Source organism: Corythoichthys intestinalis, chromosome 6 (assembly GCF_030265065.1).
Source record: "Corythoichthys intestinalis isolate RoL2023-P3 chromosome 6, ASM3026506v1, whole genome shotgun sequence".
NCBI classification, from domain to species: Eukaryota; Metazoa; Chordata; class Actinopteri; order Syngnathiformes; family Syngnathidae; genus Corythoichthys; species Corythoichthys intestinalis.
The window spans coordinates 7,273,046-7,291,540 of NC_080400.1; the positions used below are offsets into that span (position 1 = coordinate 7,273,046).

General features: G+C 40.2%; 1 protein-coding gene across 1 annotated transcript in view; it reads left to right on the top strand.

The window, feature by feature from the left end:
- LOC130917314 (GRB2-associated-binding protein 2-like) overlaps positions 1 to 18,495 on the top strand; it is a 141,514-nt gene that overhangs the window by 67,557 nt on the left and 55,462 nt on the right. Inside the window, exon 2 of the mRNA XM_057838581.1 lies at positions 6,933 to 7,236. Coding sequence (XP_057694564.1) covers positions 6,933 to 7,236 — 304 coding nt within the window. The remainder of the gene's footprint in view (positions 1 to 6,932; positions 7,237 to 18,495) is intronic.

Here is an 18,495-nt window from a genome sequence, read left to right on the forward strand (position 1 = left end):
ACCACTGGTGTCTGGCAGAATCATCTGGCACCTGCTTGCTGCCCAGGCCGCTCCTTAAAAGCAGTGTTGATTGTGATGAGCTGCAGGTGCACTCCCAGGTCTGCTAAGGTTGAGCTCATGCCACATAAAACAGGAAGTGTAACAACAATAAAAGCCAGTAGAGGGGAGTGTGGGCTAGGACCACCACAAATTTTTCTCGATCATATACATTTTGGCAATGCATTAGGAAAAAAATGAATAAAACTCGGACGAATATATACATTATTATGACAATAAATCCTCAAGATGGCTGTGAGAGGGATCCACGGATAGAAAGACTTGTGACTTTGTATATTGTGACTAAATATTGCCATCCAGTGTATTTGTTGAGCTTTCAGTAAATGATACTGTAGAACCATGACTGTGCGTAGTGCTACCAATTGATATATCTTCTCTGCGTTGGGAAATAACATAAGGTGTAAAGAAAAAGATCAATTGCTACCTTGCTTCCCCACATTGCTTCCCATGATATTTCCAATCGTGGAGAGAGGGATTGTAAGGCTTTAGCTAATTAAAAAAAAGGTTCCAAAAGCTGCCAAAATTCACTCTACTCATTTTACGCTGCCTTTTATCTCTCTATGGAGGTAAAACAGCGCCATTACAGTATGAGCGCGACAATGCGTCAGTGGGTCGTGCAATGCATGCATTAATTGCGTTAAATATTTAAACTTGATACATTTTTTAAAAAAATTAATTACCGCCGTTATCGGGATACATTTGATAACCCTACCTTAAGCCTAAACTAAAGACTCTGTATGAGTGTAACATATTATGTCTGTAACGTTAAATACAATTATAAAATGATTTAGTTAAAATATATATATACAGTGCCTTGCAAAAGTATTCGGCCCCCTTGAACATTGCAACCTTTCGCCACATTTCAGGCTTCAAACATAAAGATATAAAATGTTAATTTTTTTGTCAAGAATCAACAACAAGTGGGACACAATCGTGAAGTGGAACAAAATTTATTGGATAATTTAAACTTTTTTAACAAATAAAAAACTGAAAAGTGGGGCGTGCAATATTATTCGGCCCCCTTGCGTTAATACTTTGTAGCGCCACCTTTTGCTCCAATTACAGCTGCAAGTCGCTTGAGGTATGTTTCTATCAGTTTTGCACATCGAGAGACTGACATTCTTGCCCATTCTTCCTTGCAAAACAGCTCGAGCTCAGTGAGGTTGGATGGAGAGTGTTTGTGAACAGCAGTCTTCAGCTCTTTCCACAGATTCTCGATTGGATTCAGGTCTGGACTTTGACTTGGCCATTCTAACATCTGGATACATTTATTTTTGAACCATTCCATTGTAGATTTGGCTTTATGTTTTGGATCATTGTCCTGTTGGAAGATAAATCTCCGTCCCAGTCTTAGGTCTCGTGCAGATACCAACAGGTTTTCTTCCAGAATGTTCCTGTATTTGGCTGCATCCATCTTCCCGTCAATTTTAACCATCTTCCCTGTCGCTGCTGAAGAAAAGCAGGCCCAAACCATGATGCTGCCACCACCATGTTTGACAGTGGGGATGGTGTGTTCAGGGTGATGAGCTGTGTTGCTTTTACGCCAAACATATCGTTTTGCATTGTGGCCAAAAAGTTCAATTTTTGTTTCATCTGACCAGAGCACCTTCTTCCATATGTTTGGTGTGTCTCCCAGGTGGCTTGTGGCAAACTTTAAACGAGACTTTTTATGGATATCTTTGAGAAATGGCTTTCTTCTTGCCACTCTTCCATGAAGGCCAGATTTGTGCAGTGTACGACTGATTGTTGTCCTATGGACAGACTCTCCCACCTCAGCTGTAGATCTCTGCAGTTCATCCAGAGTGATCATGGGCCTCTTGGCTGCATCTCTGATCAGTTTTCTCCTTGTTTGAGAAGAAAGTTTGGAAGGACGGCTGAGTTTTGGTAGATTTGCAGTGGTCTGACGCTCCTTCCATTTCAATATGATGGCTTGCACAGTGCTCCTTGAGATGTTTAAAGCTTGGGAAATATTTTTGTATCCAAATCCGGCTTTAAACTTCTCCACAACACTATCTCGGACCTGCCTGGTGTGTTCCTTGGTTTTCATAATGCTCTCTGCACTTTAAACAGAACCCTGAGACTATCACAGAGCAGGTGCATTTATACGGAGACTTGATTACACACAGGTGGATTCTATTTATCATCATCGGTCATTTAGGACAACATTGGATCATTCAGAGATCCTCACTGAACTTCTGGAGTGAGTTTGCTGCACTGAAAGTAAAGGGGCCGAATAATATTGCACGCCCCACTTTTCAGTTTTTTATTTGTTAATAAAGTTTAAATTATCCAATAAATGTTGTTCCACTTCACGATTGTGTCCCACTTGTTGTTGATTCTTGACAAAAAAATTAAATTTCATATCTTTATGTTTGAAGCCTGAAATGTGGCGAAAGGTTGCAAGATTCAAGGGGGCCGAATACTTTTGCAAGGCACTGTATATAAAAAAAAAGGCATGGCCGATAATGTTGCCGATTCCAACACTTTAAAAATGACGTGATCGGACCCGATTGATCGGCGACATCTCTAGTTTATATCTTTGTGCACATTTAAAATTTATGGCACATAACATCTCATAGAGCTGTTATAAACAACTGTTAAATAATCTGTAATACTTATAAAATGGATAGCGAATTATTTACAGTACTACACGAAGTAAAAAACAACGTACTTGGTTTTGGTGTCTCAACACTGCAGATTCCTGTGCCCAGCGCAAACTGTTGGTCTTGAATAGACCACCAGGTCGAAACTTGTGGGGGTCTCTATTCTCTTTCGTACTTTTCCCCCTCGACTCTGTATACAAACCGACATTGTGTGTGTGCCAGGCACGAGAATTTCTGCGGTGGAACCACTTCCAGATACGCTGCTTTTTTTTCCCGCTCAAAGTTGTCAGCACGCCGTGTGTTTGATATCATTGCCAGAAAAACACACATAATAGGACACCTTGCAGCTTCCCTTTTAATACTGTCCTTATAATAATGATCTGCTGCATCTTATATCACTTTGTGACTTTCCACCTCCATGATGAAACGTTCTTCGTCCGTATTCGCTGGTGTTTAAACCGTGAATAAGCAACTGGGCTGTTACAGTACGTGATTTACTGCTGTCTTCTCTGCTATAATAATAACCAGCACGGCCCCGTGTTCAATACAAAACCCTCCTACCGCAACAAAACAAGTAGGAATTAATATTCACACAGGAACTAAAGTTATACAACATGAAATATACAATATAAATGAATACTACATCACATTTGTAAAATATAAACACAAAATAAATAATAGCCCATTGAAATAAAATAAATTGAAATGAGCTAAAACACCTGTAATTAAATAATAAGAATAATACACAGATCCTGCTTACACAATTAAATGTACTGTATTAATTTCTGTGTAGCGCTTTAACTTGAGAAAATCCACCAATAAACCTTTTAAAAATCGTTCATTAAAAAAAAAATAATAATAAAAAAAAAAGATTCATTGAGGCATTTCATTTATAAAATGCATTTTAAAATCTTTGTCATTGGGATTGTTTTTCTCTTTAGCACAGGATTTCTTTTTTCTTCTGTCTTTCAGAAAGAAAGCTGACCAATACGCGGGGTCTGAAAGGCAAATTGTTGTTGGATTATCTTTAAATACCCACTACTTTTTGAGCAGAATTCTAGGTTTGTTGAGGCTAATGTTCCTATTGTTGGAAGGCGTGTAATAAACAACTAGCACATTTATATTTTGCATTTTGTTTTCTTACTGTACCGAAAATGAACCAAACCGTGACCTCAAAACCGAGGTACGTACCGATCCGAGATTTTTGTGTGCCGTTACACCCCTACTAATGCACAGCTCCATCGCTGCCGCTCTCGCTCTTTGCTGACGTAATTGCTGCATGAATTCCGATTTGGGAGACTTGACAGTTCAGACCGCCACCACATTATGGAAAAATGTGGCCCAGATCGGATTTAAACCACATATGAAAGTGACCCAGATCGGATTTGAAATGGTCCATTTCTATGCGACTTGTCCCGAATCGGAAAAACACGAAAAAATCGGATTCGTACATTAGGGCCTGTGGTCTGAACCTAAACTCAGAAGTACCGTATTTTTCGGACTATAAGTCGCAGTTTTTTTTCATAGTTTGGCTGGAGGTGCGACTTATACTCAGGAGCGACTTATGTGTGAAATCATTAACACATTGTTATATCAGTTCACATGTTATTTTGGTGATTTGGAGTGACACTGATAGTTTGGTAAACTTGTAAGCATGTTCTTTATGTTATAGATATCTGAATAACTCTTACTAGCTGTTACATTAACATACCGGCCACGTTTGCATTTGGTTGTTCATGCATCATGTAACATTGTCATACTGTACACATATTCAGCATGTTGTTCACTATTGTATTTTTATTTTAAATTGCCTTTCAAGATGACATATCTGTTCTATGTGTTGGATTTGATCAAGTAAATTTCCCCCAAAAATGCGACTTATACTCCAGTGTGACTTATATATGTTTTTTTTCCTCTTCGTTGGGCATTTTATGGCTGGTGCGACTTATACTCAGGTGCGACTTATAGTCCGAAAAATATGGTACATTTTTCTCAAAAACTTACTCAAGTAAATGTAAGGGATTCAATGTAACGTGTTACTACTAGTGGTGCAACAGTTTGCGGTTCAAAGCCGAACCGTACGGTTCGCCCTGTACGGTTCAATATGCCTTTATGAACCGCGCCTTTTCGGTTTTGCAATTAATGTATTCCGAACGCTTGTGGAACGAATTGATCGAGCTCTGTGTGCCTGTGTGTGACGTGAAGCACCGCTGTGGAGAAATTCCCGCCCCGCAAGTAAATGTCGGATCGCTGTCAAGCACCTGTGTAATACAAGCCGAGTAACGCCCTCTCTCGCTAACGAGCGAAGTGAAAGTGAAACAAGAAAGAAAACAAATAGCTATGGTGAGCGGAGAGACCGAATTTTGAGGAAGCGCCGGCTTCTTTCAAATCTGCGGTGTGGCAACATTTTGGTTTCCTCGTGGTCTACAATGTGGAGTGAGAGAAAATATTGAAAAAAAATAAAATAATTGCAAGCATTGCTCAGCGCTAGTTCCCCATGCTAATGGCAACGCTTTTATAACATGACTCCGGCACCTCAGCCGGCATCACCCACAGATATCACTTTCTCAGGGCAGGACAACCCCGAAGATGACACCAGTGAAAACACATGGCGGGCTTCGTTAATTTATTTGCAACGCTTGACCCGCGTTACATTGTTCCCTTGTGGACATATTTCTCCAACAACGTAATCACCTAAATTTATGAAATGGCACGCAAAGCCATCGAAGATCATTTCCCTAAAGCACATAGTTTCGCCCTGACCACTGATAGTTGGACGTCCCAAGCTACAGAGTGCTACTACCTAACTGTGACGGTCCACTATAATTCATACCTGTCAAGTTGTACGGTCTCGTCGTAATTTGTACAAGTGAGCACTGATTTTTAAATGTGTGCGTTACGTTCAAAATCTGCACGTTTTTCGGGTATTACGTTTTTTTTTTTTTTTTTTTTTTCATCCGTTCGGATTTGGTCACCGTTTCTGCAACGAGACATTGTTCGTTAATACGTTGGTTGAATGACGCGAGAAAAGTCAGACACGAAGAGGGAAGAGTGTTTGTTGAGACGCTGTAGCAAATGCGATGCTAGGCTAGGTGGCTCCAATATTTCCTGACTGTAGCCGACAGCATACAATCTACGCCTAGATATCTCATGCATATAGAACTACATGCGAAATGACAGACTCGGTAGCGTTAGTAAACAGCCGCCATTTTAGAGCAGTAAACTTCTCAGAAAGGCTCTGTTGTAGTCAACCTTCCGAGCGAAACTAAGCAACTTTTTATCTAAAATACTCCTAAATTTGCAAAATCTTGACTTGAGTCTATCTTTAAAGGATGAAACAGTTTTAAAATTTTCACATGTCGAAAGTAGACAGAAGGGAACTAATGCAAAAACGGGAGCAATTTTATCAACTTTAACAGTTGATTCACAACATTAAATGACCTCCTAACATAGCAAAGGTTACTATGTTTTTGGGTTTGTTTATTATTTTTATTAATGAAAAAAAAAAAAACATGAAATATATCACCAGTTACTTTCCCAAGTAACTTTTTTACGACTGTGTGTGTATTTCAGTAGTCAGTCACTACACTAGCCAAAGAGCTAAGAGGCATTTTAACAGTCGAAAATGTTTACATTTTAAGTGTTTATTTTATTTTTTAAAAAGCAAAATAAAGGCAGTTAAAATAAATAAATAAATAAATAAATGCAAAACGCAAACCGAAACCGTGATCCCAAAACCGAGGTTCAAACCGAACCGTGGGCTAACTGAACCGTTGCACCCCTAGTTACTACCCACCTCTGGTAATAATATCATTAATCGGTTAATTGCAAAAATAAAGGGTGACTCGCTGACTACAAAATGATTTTTGTGGGGGTGCCCTAATCTGGATTGAGAGCTCCAGATCGTCACCTGTCATTGTTTTTTTAGATTACAGTAATGTCAGCTGACTAATGGAAATGCATGGCGTCAACTGTAATGTGGCCTGTTGTGCTCATCAGGAGTCACTAACTGTCTGGTGTTTTTGAGCTGTGGACACTGGATATCAGCACAGGAAATACGTTGGGCTTGTGGGCGTAAACACCTGCTACACAGAAACCACATGTGTCTTTGTGTGTTAGAAAGCAAACGTCCAGCTGCTGAGTGAGTGTCTTGTGATCACAAGTGAATGCGTGTTGATTTTTCTCAATGCTCTTATTAAGCAGCACAAGTTGTATGTTGTGCACAGTACTAGTGGTAGTGTTGCGTCACGAGCTCTTATCTCTCCTCACCAGGCATGGAAGAAGCGTTGGTTCATTTTGCGCAGCGGGCGCATGAGCGGTGACCCTGACGTGCTGGAGTACTACAAGAACGACCACTCCAAGAAGCCCATCCGGGTCATCGACTTGCATTGCTGCGAGCAGGTGGACGCCGGACTGACCTTTAAGAGGAAGGAGTTCCAGGACAGCTTCGTGTTTGACATCAAGACTTCAGACCGCACCTTCTACCTGGTGGCCGAGACTGAGGAGGAGATGAACAAGTGGGTGCGCGCCATTTGCCAGTTGTGCGGATTCAACCAGTCAGACGATAACAACCATGGTAAGAGAATGATTTGTCTCTCACTTTTTTCATGGTTTATTAGACAGCGTGGGCACAAATACAGTAGGATCAAATAACCCCCCAAAATTGTTTTGACTTTTTAATTGTGGCTTTCACTTTACAAAAATAAAATCAATAAAGCAGTGTACACATGGGACATCACAAATTTGATCACTTTTCAATGTCAGCATATCTCCAACATGTAGGGAATGTAGAATTTGGATTTTTTTTCTTTTAATATAATCTGCACGTCTTTGTATTTGCTCAGGGCTTGATTTTTAGAATAATTTACTGAAGTAAATACGTTTTTTTTTTTCTCATTATTTGTCATCATTTTTTTATAATTTACAGTGGGGCAAATAAGTATTTAGTCAACCACTAATTGTGCAAGTTCTCCCACTTGAAAATATTAGAGAGGCCTGGAATTGTCAACATGGGTAAACCTCAACCATGAGACAGAATGTGAGGAAAAAAACAGAAAATCGCATTGTTTGATTTTTAAAGAATTTATCTGCAAATCATGGTGGAAAATAAGTATTTGGTCAATACCCAAAGTTCATCTCAATACTTTGTTATGTACCCTTTGTTGGCAATAACAGAGGCCAAACGTTTTCTGTAACTCTTCACAAGCTTTTCACACACTGTTGCTGGTATTTTGGCCCATTCCTCCATGCAGATCTCCTCTAGAGCAGTGATGTTTTGGGGCTGTCATTGGCTAACACGGACTTTCAACTCCGTCCACAGATTTTCTATGGGGTTGAGATCTGGAGACTGGCTAGGCCACTCCAGGACCTTGAAATGCTTCTTACGAAGCCACTCCTTTGTTGCCCTGGCTGTGTGTTTGGGATCTTTGTCATGCTGAAAGACCCAGCCACGCCTCATCTTCAATGCCCTTGCTGATGGAAGGAGATTTTCACTCAAAATCCCCATTCATTCTTTCCTTCACACAGATCAGTTTTCCTGGTCCCTTTGCAGAAAAACGGCCCCCAAAGCATGATGTTTCCACCTCCATGCGTCACAGTGGGTATGGTGTTCTTCGGATGCAATTCAGTATTCTTTCTCCTCCAAACACGAGAACCTGTGTTTCTACCAAAAAGTTCTATTTTGTTTCCATCTGACCATAACACATTCTCCCAGTCCTCTTCTGGATCATCCAAATACTCTCTAGCGAACCGCAGATGGGCCTGGACGTGTACTGGGTTCAGCTGGGGGACACGTCTGGCAGAGCAGGATTTGAGTCCCTGGCGGCGCATTGTGTTACTGATAGTAGCCTTTGTTACTGTGGTCCCAGCTCTCTGTAGGTCATTCACTAGGACCCCCCGTGTGGTTCAGGGATTTTGCTCACCGTTCTTGTTATCATTTTGACGCCACAGGGTGAGATCTTGCATGGAGCCCAGATCGAGGGAGATTATCAGTGGTCTTGTATGTCTTCCATTTTTTAATAATTGCTCCCACAGTTGATTTCTTTACACCACAGGTGTCAAACCGATTCCAGAAAGGGCCAAGTGGGTGCTGGATTTTGTTCCAACCGATTCCGTGATGAGAGTTTAACCAATGAACTTCCTGCTGAAACAAGTAGCACCTGACAAAGTTTAACTGATTACACATGTAAAAGATCTGATTGGTGAAAAGGTGTCCTCTTCTTTGGTTGGAAAGCAAACCTGCACCCACTCGGCCCTTTCTGGAATCGGTTTGACACCTGTGCTTTAGACCAAGCGTTTTACCTATTGCAAATTCAGTCTTCCCAGCCTGGTGCAGGTCTACAATTTTGTCTCTGGTGTCCTTCGACAGCTCTTTGGTCTTGGCCATAGTGGAGTTTGGAGTGTGACTGACTGAGTTTGTGGACAGGTGTCTTATTACACCGATAATGAGTTAAAACAGGTGCCATTAGCCTCGTTAGACCTCTTTAGAAGAAGTTAGACGTCTTTGACAGCCAGAAATCTTGCTTGTTTGTAGGTGACCAAATACTTATTTTCCACTCTAATTTGGAAATAAATTCTTTAAAAATCAAACAATGTGATTTTCTGTTTGTTTGTTTTTTTTCCACATTCTGTCTCCCATGGTTGAGGTTTATCCATGTTGACAATTACAGGCCTCTCTAATATTTTCAAGTGGGAGAACTTGCACAATTAGTGGTTGACTAAATACTTATTTGCCCCACTGTAAATTTAGTCTTTTCCAGCTTTGTGAAGCTCAACATTTTTTCTCTGGTGTCTTTCGAAAGCTCTCTGGTGTTGCCCATGGTAGCAATTGGATGTTGACTGACTGTGGGGTGCACAAGTGACAGTATGGAGCTCAAATGGGTGATTACTCATGGGGTAAAGGTGGAGTTTTTTTTTTTTTTTTTTTAAGGTACACTCTTTGAGTGTCATAATTATTGCTGATTCTCAGGGGTACAACTACTAATGAACCCCAGTCAATTACAAATAAATTATTCAAAAAATAATACAATGTTATTTCTGGATTTTTTTAAGGATTATGTCTGTATGAGTGGAAATGCATCTATGATTGAAATGTCAGACTTCTACCTATTTTCTAAGTGGGTGAACTTGCAAAATCACAAGGGGTGCAAATACTTTTCTGCTCCTTGCTATGTTCTATTAAAATCACTTTGTGATGTTTTTCATTATTTGTGTGTTTTCTAAAATGAGCAAATTTAGAGATGAAGCAAATTCAAAGCTATTAGTATAAATTAGGCTTAATCGTGGCCATTTTTACATAAATGATAATATAACAATGATAACAAATGATATATTTCATTAAAGTATGTATTAGAGTTGAACCGAATACTCGAGCAACTCGAGTAACTCGAGTTTAAAAACTGATCCGAGTAGTTTTATTCACCTTGAGGAATTGTTTAATTTTGCAAGCTCTAAGCATCACGTTTTGCCCGGACTACTTTTAATGTGGGGCAACGCACTGATGTCACGTGAGTAGAGGAAGAAGCAATGAAAAAAAATATAGAAAAAAACCTTTCTGCAGCCGACAGCCGCTACAAACTACGCCGTCGTTGCTAAAAACCGTATGATTCGTTGGTAGCAGGTAGCATCTGATGCTTCTCATAGATATCACATGTATGTTGAACTAGATGCGAAATGACTTGAGTCAGTGGTGTTAGTAAACAGCCGCCATCTTAAAGCAGTACACTTCTCAGCGCTAATAAATAGATTAATGTTACTGTCACTCGCTCACGTACGTAACGTTAGCCCTGCAGAGGGCTAGGTTTCTATTAAGACCACTGTCGATGCGTGGCTAATGTGTCTTACATACAGACTTTATTTAATCTATGAAACATAGCGCTGTAGAGTGATGAGGGTGTAAAATGAAAATATGATAAAGCTGTTTGTCAATTTTAGCACAGTAGTCATTGCTGGATAAAACACCAAGTAGCACTTGCCCCTAATGTGCTCCAATACAGCAGGTATCATACTGTAACGTTAACAAAGAGTCACCCGCTTTGTTAGGTTGCAATTATTTCTTTTTTTGGGAACTTGTGGAACGACAACAACAACAGGAAGGCACGTCTCTCGCTCTCCCGCACCTCCCTCACCCCCGCACGTCACGCAGTGCATTCAGGAACACATGCAAATATCCCCGCCATATTATAACCTGATATGTTACAATACATTTATTTTGAACACTGGAAAAACTCAAAATTTTATCAGGACTTACAGTTTAGACTAACTTAAAACTTATCTAGAACTTAAAAATGGCTTGACACAAATGGAATTTAAATTGAAACACGTGGGAAAAACACTTTTAAGTTTTAAGTTTTAGTTTTTAAGTGATGTGTGTTATCAAACGTAATGGCATTTTTAGGTAAGAATTTTTTATAAGATCTAAAAGTTTTTGGAGTGAAAGCAGTGAGTTGGTCTTTTTTTTTTTTTTTTTTTTAATTCTAGTCTCATCTGAGAGGCAATTGTTGGCTGTTTTCAACAATGTACATCGAAAATAAAGACATTGTTTGACTGAAAATGGTTCAATATTAAATGAAATGTCTTTTTTTCTCTTGTATATTTATAATTGCTCTTTACCTAAAAAATGTTTTATCCGATTACTCGATTAATCGATAGGATTTTCAGTCGATTACTCGATTACTAAAATATTCGATAGCTGCAGCTCTAGAATATATATACAGTGTGGTTGAAAAGTATCTCCCTATTTTTCAGTACAAATGTAATTACTTTTATCTATTTCTGAACAATAATTCTTATAACAAACGAACATGAGAAGATTGCGTGCATTGAGTGTTTTTTTTTTTTTTTAATGCAATATGTGAGCCATCAATAGGCACCAGTTTCTCGAGTCGCCTAGGAACCGCAATTAACTGATTTCACAAGGAACTCTCTTTCAAATTTAAAGAAAAAATGCTGTAAATAATAATTATTATTATTATACGGAAGCGCAGAGCTGCAAGGTTGTATTTTTAGTAGCACAAACATTGACGTCTTTTTACATTACTTACTGTGGATTGTGCTGGCCGTAAAAAAACTTCTAATATTCCTCCTCTTCGAAGGGGGCGGAGGAGGCGGCATGTTGTATTTTTGTTGGCGGGTTGAGTGTGCGTTTGCGTCTGTGTAGCTGGTGTAGGGTAAGGGGGTCAAGTCATTAGCCAATCAAACGTGCGTTTGAGGGGGGGAAAATGGACTGGTACATTCAGCTAGTGAAAAGGGTAAAATGTAAGTCCGAACATAATGAAAATAATTCACTTAATAATTTTAGGGTCTATTCTATCCTTACAACATATACAGTTGTGGTCAAAAGTTTACATACACTTGTGAAGAACACAATGTCATGGCTCTCTTGAGTTTCCAGTTATTTCTACAACTCTGATTTTTCTCCGATAGAGTGATTGGAACAGATACTTCTTTGTGTCACAAAAAACATTCATGAAGTTTGGTTCTTTTATGACTTTATTATGGGTTAACAGAAAAAGTGATCAAATCTGCTGGGTCAAAAATATACATACAGCAACACGAATTAGTAATTTCTTGTGAGTGATTATTGACTTGAACAATCATTGACTTGAACAAGTCAGGAAAGTCACTTGGAGCCATTTCAAAGCAGCTGCAGGTCCCAAGAGCAACAGTGCAAACAATTGTTTGTAAGTATAAAGTGCATGGCACAATCAGGAAGAAAACGCAAGCTATCACCTGCTGCTGAGAGAAAATTGGTCAGGAGGGTGAAGATTCAACCGAGAATCACCAAAAAGCAGATCTGCCAAGAATTAGAAGCTGCTGGAACACAGGTCTCAGTGTCCACAGTCAAGCGTGTTTTGCATCTCCATGGACTGAGAGGCTGCCGTGCAAGAAGGAAGCCCTTGCTCCAAAAGCGGCACCTTAACCCTTTAACACCTAAGCCTATTTTGGCCGAATTTGCATGCATTTGATGTTGCCTTTATATTTCAAAGAAAAAAATGTTTAGATTGGCCAAGTTGGGTCCCTTTTTTCAGGACACCTTGAACTTCATGTCCAAACTGTCGTTTTCTTCACTGACAAATTATAATCCACATTTGGACCCAAAAAGACAAAAAAAATCCCAAAATCTTTTTTCAAAATTTGTAATGTTGATGTCCCATTGACAACCAAACATGCTCGACCAACCGTTTTGAAGCTTATTAATATTTATTCAACTTGTTAGGATAAACATTCAATAGAAAAAAATAAGATTGAATAGTTTTATGTTTGACAATTCAACACAAACAGCAGGTATGGTCATAGGCGTTTTTGGCCTTTACACATACTATGGTCAAAACAGGTTATATACAGTGCAAAATAGTGAGAAAAAATATTATATATATCATCTAACACACAAAGGGTTTGGATGATATCTCTTTTTGAAGTTAGGTGTACCCATCACCTTATCAAAAGTATATAGCCTTCGTACATGCAATCAAGCTTCTCGAACACACATCTACATACAATTGCAAAGGTTATAATGAAGAAAAAATATATATAACATTGAAAAAAAGTATTTTAAAAAATATTGTCAAGTAGTTCAGTTCAATTCAAATTTTTCAGGCATACGACCCAATAAAGTTTTGTTTTTTTTCCTCCGCACTCAATAAAGCTGCTTCTTGAACACGTCACGGAGCTGCGTCACACACAATGTCACACAGCCTACTCTGTAGCCGTTTGCGCGCTGCTGTCGCTTCTACTCGCCGAGGCGGCGACTCATCCAAAGAAAACAAGTATAAATACGGCTCATCTTCTTCCTTGAGTTAATGAAATAATGCATTAGCTTGTGCTCAATGTAGTTTTAGATTCATTCTGCACGTTTCAAAGTCGCTCGTTCAAACCAACCGGTGTTTTGTCAAAATTTGCTCCCTTATAAAATTTTGCTCCCAAAGCTTTTGTGGCGCTGAAAACCCCCTCTTTTACATTCAATTGGACTCTCAATGTTATCCAAAGTGCTAACTAAACTAGATACATCATAAACATACATGTGCGCAACACGAAAATGGCTTAAAGTAATACTTAACGACGCGGCAAAGTTATTAACAGTGAGAGCGCGGAGTGCAGTTACTGTGTGCAGCTAACATGGTAGGATGTGTCTGAGAACTTTTGTACATGTCTTTACATGATCAAACTTAAGTAAATATTCCTTTCTTTAAGAAAATTTGTAGTGTTTACTTTGGAATCCCCGTATTCGCGGCCATTTTTAACGTTACGCGCATGCGCAAAACCCGCAAGGTAGCAATTTTTGATGGGTTGCAAATTTTGTCAGAACACCGGCCGTTGCTCGCTTTGCATGCCTCCCTTTCATTAGTTGGCGCCTCGCTCGGAAATTAAAAATGATCACATTCAGTTCGTCCTTCTTGACATCACAACGGCTCTTGGGATATGTAGTCTTTAGTGCAGCTTTTGGTTTTGAAAAAGCACAAGAAATGATGGAAATATGGAGATCGATACATGGTCCATGCAGCGTTTTAATGCATATTTATGAGTGCAATAAAAATATAAAATTCAAATGACATCATCTCCCGTTTTTCTTGATCAATTTACTTCAAATAAAAACTGGTGTGGACATCAACTTCCGCACTTTCAAATGAGACCAACCAGCGGCACGTGGGAGACGTAATTACAGCGTGACGAAGCTTCAAAGATGATATGCGTAAACGCGTCGCTGCCGACACGTTCGGTGTTAAAGGGTTAAGGCTCGACTGAAGTTTGCTGCTGATCACATGGACAAAGATAAGACCTTCTGGAGGAAAGTTCTGTGGTCAGAAGAAACAAAAATCGAGCTGTTTGGCCACAAGGCCCAGCAATATGTTTGGAGGAGAAAAGGTGAGGCCTTTAACCCCAAGTACACCATGCCTACCGTCAAGCACGGTGGTGGTAGTATTATGCTGTGGGGCTGTTTTGCTGCCAATGGAACTGGTGCTTTACAGAGAGTAAATGGGATAATGGAGAAGGAGGATTACCTTCAAATTCTTCAAGATAACCTAACGTCATCAGCCCGAAGATTGGGTCTTGGGCGCAGTTGGGTGTTCCAACAGGACAATGACCCCAAACACACATCAAAAGTGGTAATGGAATGGCTAAATCAGACTAGAATTAAGGTTTTCGAATGGCCTGACTTAAACCCCATTGAGAACTTGTGGACAATGCTGAAGAAACAAGTCCATGTCAGAAAGCCATCAAATTTAACTGAACTGCACCAATTCTGTCAAGAGGAGTGGTCAAAGATTCAACCAGAAGCTTGCCAGAAGCTTGTGGATGGCTACCAAAAGCACTTAATTGAAGTGAAAATGGCCAAGGGACATGTTACCAAATATTAGCGCTGCTATATGTATATTTTTGACCCAGCAGATTTGATCACTTTTTTCTGTCCACCCATAATAAAGTCATAAAAGAACCAAACCTCCATATTTTCCTTGAAATAATTCCAGGCTCTGGCTATTCTGGTCCGCTTTTTTGGCTTTACGCCGCTTTCACCGTGTTACCAATTCTGCCCTTCTTGGTAATTGGCGGTGTTTTCAACTCCTCGCCGTAGTGAGGAGTGAACCGGTGATTCACTTTGCTCGTTGTAGTCGGTTCGTCCGCTTTCCTCCTCAGGAAGGCGGCAGCGTGCATAAAAACACCAAGAGGCGTCGGATGGCTTTTTATGGATACTTTTATTGACCAAAACAAAAACGTGGGGGATGCAGCCACTTAACTCCGTGCTACCCCTGCACTTTCCCAACTCTCACGTATCACGCTTCCTATCTCGCTCGCCCACTCTCTTCCTCTCTGCTCAATCTGACAATGCCGGTCACATTGAGAGTAACGCCGGCCGCCTTGGGGATGCCGGTAACAACCGCTTGCATCGCGAGCACCCGCCGTTCTAAACTTTATCCGCATGTAATTTTTTTTTTTAACCCCTCATTACCTGTCGACGGTATGTTTTGCCCGTCGACGCATTTACGTCATCGACAACGTCGACTAGTCGGGACAGCTCTACTGGGAACGTTTGTTCATTGGAAACAGGAGCATTCACAGTCATTCTGTCAGATTTTCAGGGCATTTACTGGTCACTTACTGTCCATTTTAGGGCATTTCCAGGTCATTTCCTGTTGAGTTTGAGTCACTACCTATTCATTATGGTGATTCCCAGGTCACTTCCTGTTCTGTAACACAAAATAAACAGGACGTGACTCATAAAATACCCCAAAATCACCAGGAAGTAACTGAAAATCAACAGGTAAATGACCTTAAATGGCCCAAAATGACCTCATTGCCTGGCATTGGCTGCCACCGACGGCCATAGACGTTCAATCCGTTTGAAGTGGGAGGAATGGCAGCGAATGAACGAATGTAAATTTGCTGCCACCCTCCCACTTCAAATGGATTGGATGTCTACTAGTGATAAACTCATTCCAATTCACAGCAGAAGCTTGCTTTTCTGTTTAATAGTTGTTTTTAGAATATCCTAGCATGATTTCCTGACCAATGTATTGATAATAGTTGTATCGCCATATCGTCATATCATCGTTATCGTGAGCTTTGTATCGCAAACCGTATCGTATCGTGAGGTACCAAGAGCTTCCCACTCCTAGTCCCTACCGTCCCTATGCAAACCTACGCCCTTGCAGTAAACGTACTAGTCAGAGAGGAATAACGTCCAGGGAGAAGTAAAAAGCGAGTAGAAAAACACCAGAAAAAGTTGCTAGATTCACTTTTGACAAAAAAGCTGCGACATTTAGCGAAAAAGTCGCCAAATTGGCAACACTGTGAGCTGCGACATTTAGCGAAAAAGTCGCCAAATTGGCAACACTGTGTTCAATGCACTTCATATCTACTGCTCTTTGCTGTGTGCTCTTGTTTGGTTCAGAAATACTGCGCACACTTTGAAGATGACAGCGCCACTGCCACCCACTAAGTTGATGTGCAATTACACTTTATTCTAGTTCGGGGAAAAAAAAAGCATGTTCCCCGAGGTCACAAGAATCCTCCTTGGATAGTTTGCTCAAAAATTCCTATCCGTCAAGTTATCATAATTCAATTTGAGATACGAGTCAGAGTCATCCATAACCTTAAAGAGCATACGACATGAGAAAAAAAGTCTTAAATGGCATTATTATGTGAATTAGAATCATATTTTGAGACGATTCGACTATATACAACAATTTAGCAAAGCGCAGATGACGAGAAATTAGTCTTTTAATCTGCCGGTGAGCCACGCCTACCATTATAGGGCTCTAGCGTCCCCAACAGGTGGATGACGTCAGCGGGAGACTGGGATCATCGGTCTTACTATTCAGCCCATTGAGGGGGAATTATTCAGAACGAGGAAAACGCGACGAAGAGAGCCGCAAAATGTCACTGTTTCAGTCTCTCTACTCCAATATTTTTACAGGATATTCTTTTTATCCAAGTGTTTTCCCCCAATAGCTAAATAAATGGCTTGCGAAGGACCAGTCAGCCCGTCGAGGGGGAACTATTCACAATGAGGAAAACGCGACGAAGAGAGCTGTAAAATGTCATGGTTTCTGTCTCTTTACTTCAATATTTTTACAAGATATTCTTTTTATCCAAGTATTTTGCCCAATTGCTTAAAAAACGGCATGGTCATGACAAATAACAGTCTTGTGCTAAATGGAATATGAAATAATAAAAATGCATTTATTCAGGACGACATGGCAAAATTACTCCATAATGGTCAAAACTGTCGACTTCACCTTTACTGTCACACCTCCCGAACGATATTTTATGACACCTAAATCGGACATACTGTATGTCATTTCCCTTCCCTGGCTTCGGAGAATGTAAACAAACCAAAAGGCGTGACAGCTAGCCGACATGCTAACCCGAACCGAGTGATGTTTCAAAGTCTTCGAAGCAGAAAATCACACATAACTTGCCTGGATTATTTGGTATGATGACTGAGTTGTCGATTGTCTTTGTGGATCGGCAAACCGCCCGGCGGAGAGCAATTTACAGTTCGTTCCCCGGAGGAGGGTGGCTGCAGTTGTTGTGCAGCTAACATGCTAATGTGCATGAGGAGAGCTTTTTACCTGCCTATCAATGATCAAACGTAAGTAGTCCTTTATTTAAAGAAAGTGTGTAGTGTTTACTTTGTAATAGCTGTATTAATATTTGACATAATACTAAACAAGATGTTTACTCACTTCCTCGTAAGTCCAACGGTCCCACTGTAGTCGGGCTTGTTTTGGCCAATATTCACGGTGAATGGGAACCTTTTGAAACTCCAAAAAGGCACATACGCCTCTCCCTCATACAGAATGATTTTTCTGCAGCCGTTTGGCTGGCGTGATGCGAAAAATGAACGTATTAATCCGCAAAATCAGCTGAATCCTTTGTCCTCATACACAACAGTACGCTGTATAGTGAAGAGGACGGCTTCTACTGTACACGTCACAGCGCCCTCCTCCTCAATGCAAGACCGAAGCCGGAAGTCACTCATTTTCATGGCGCGGGATTAAAAAAACTAAATAAATATAGCGATCGCTTCCACACACATCCAAGTGGTCCATATCATTCAGGAGCATAAAATACCGCGTGTATTATGAAATAAACATGCTTTTTCGTGTCACATGCACTTTAACTCAATATGCAGCGTTAGCTAACCTTGTTGATTTTCCTTGTAAAAACGTTACATATGCACAGGTATAAACGTTCATTGAAGGTTTGATCGTGTTTACATGACAAGGGGATTCCCTCCAAATGTTGACACTTGAAACATAGCGCTAACCGTCTGGTTGCACTGTCTTATTTTGGTATTTCTAAATATTTCCTTCCCCTCTCTTGTGAGCATTTC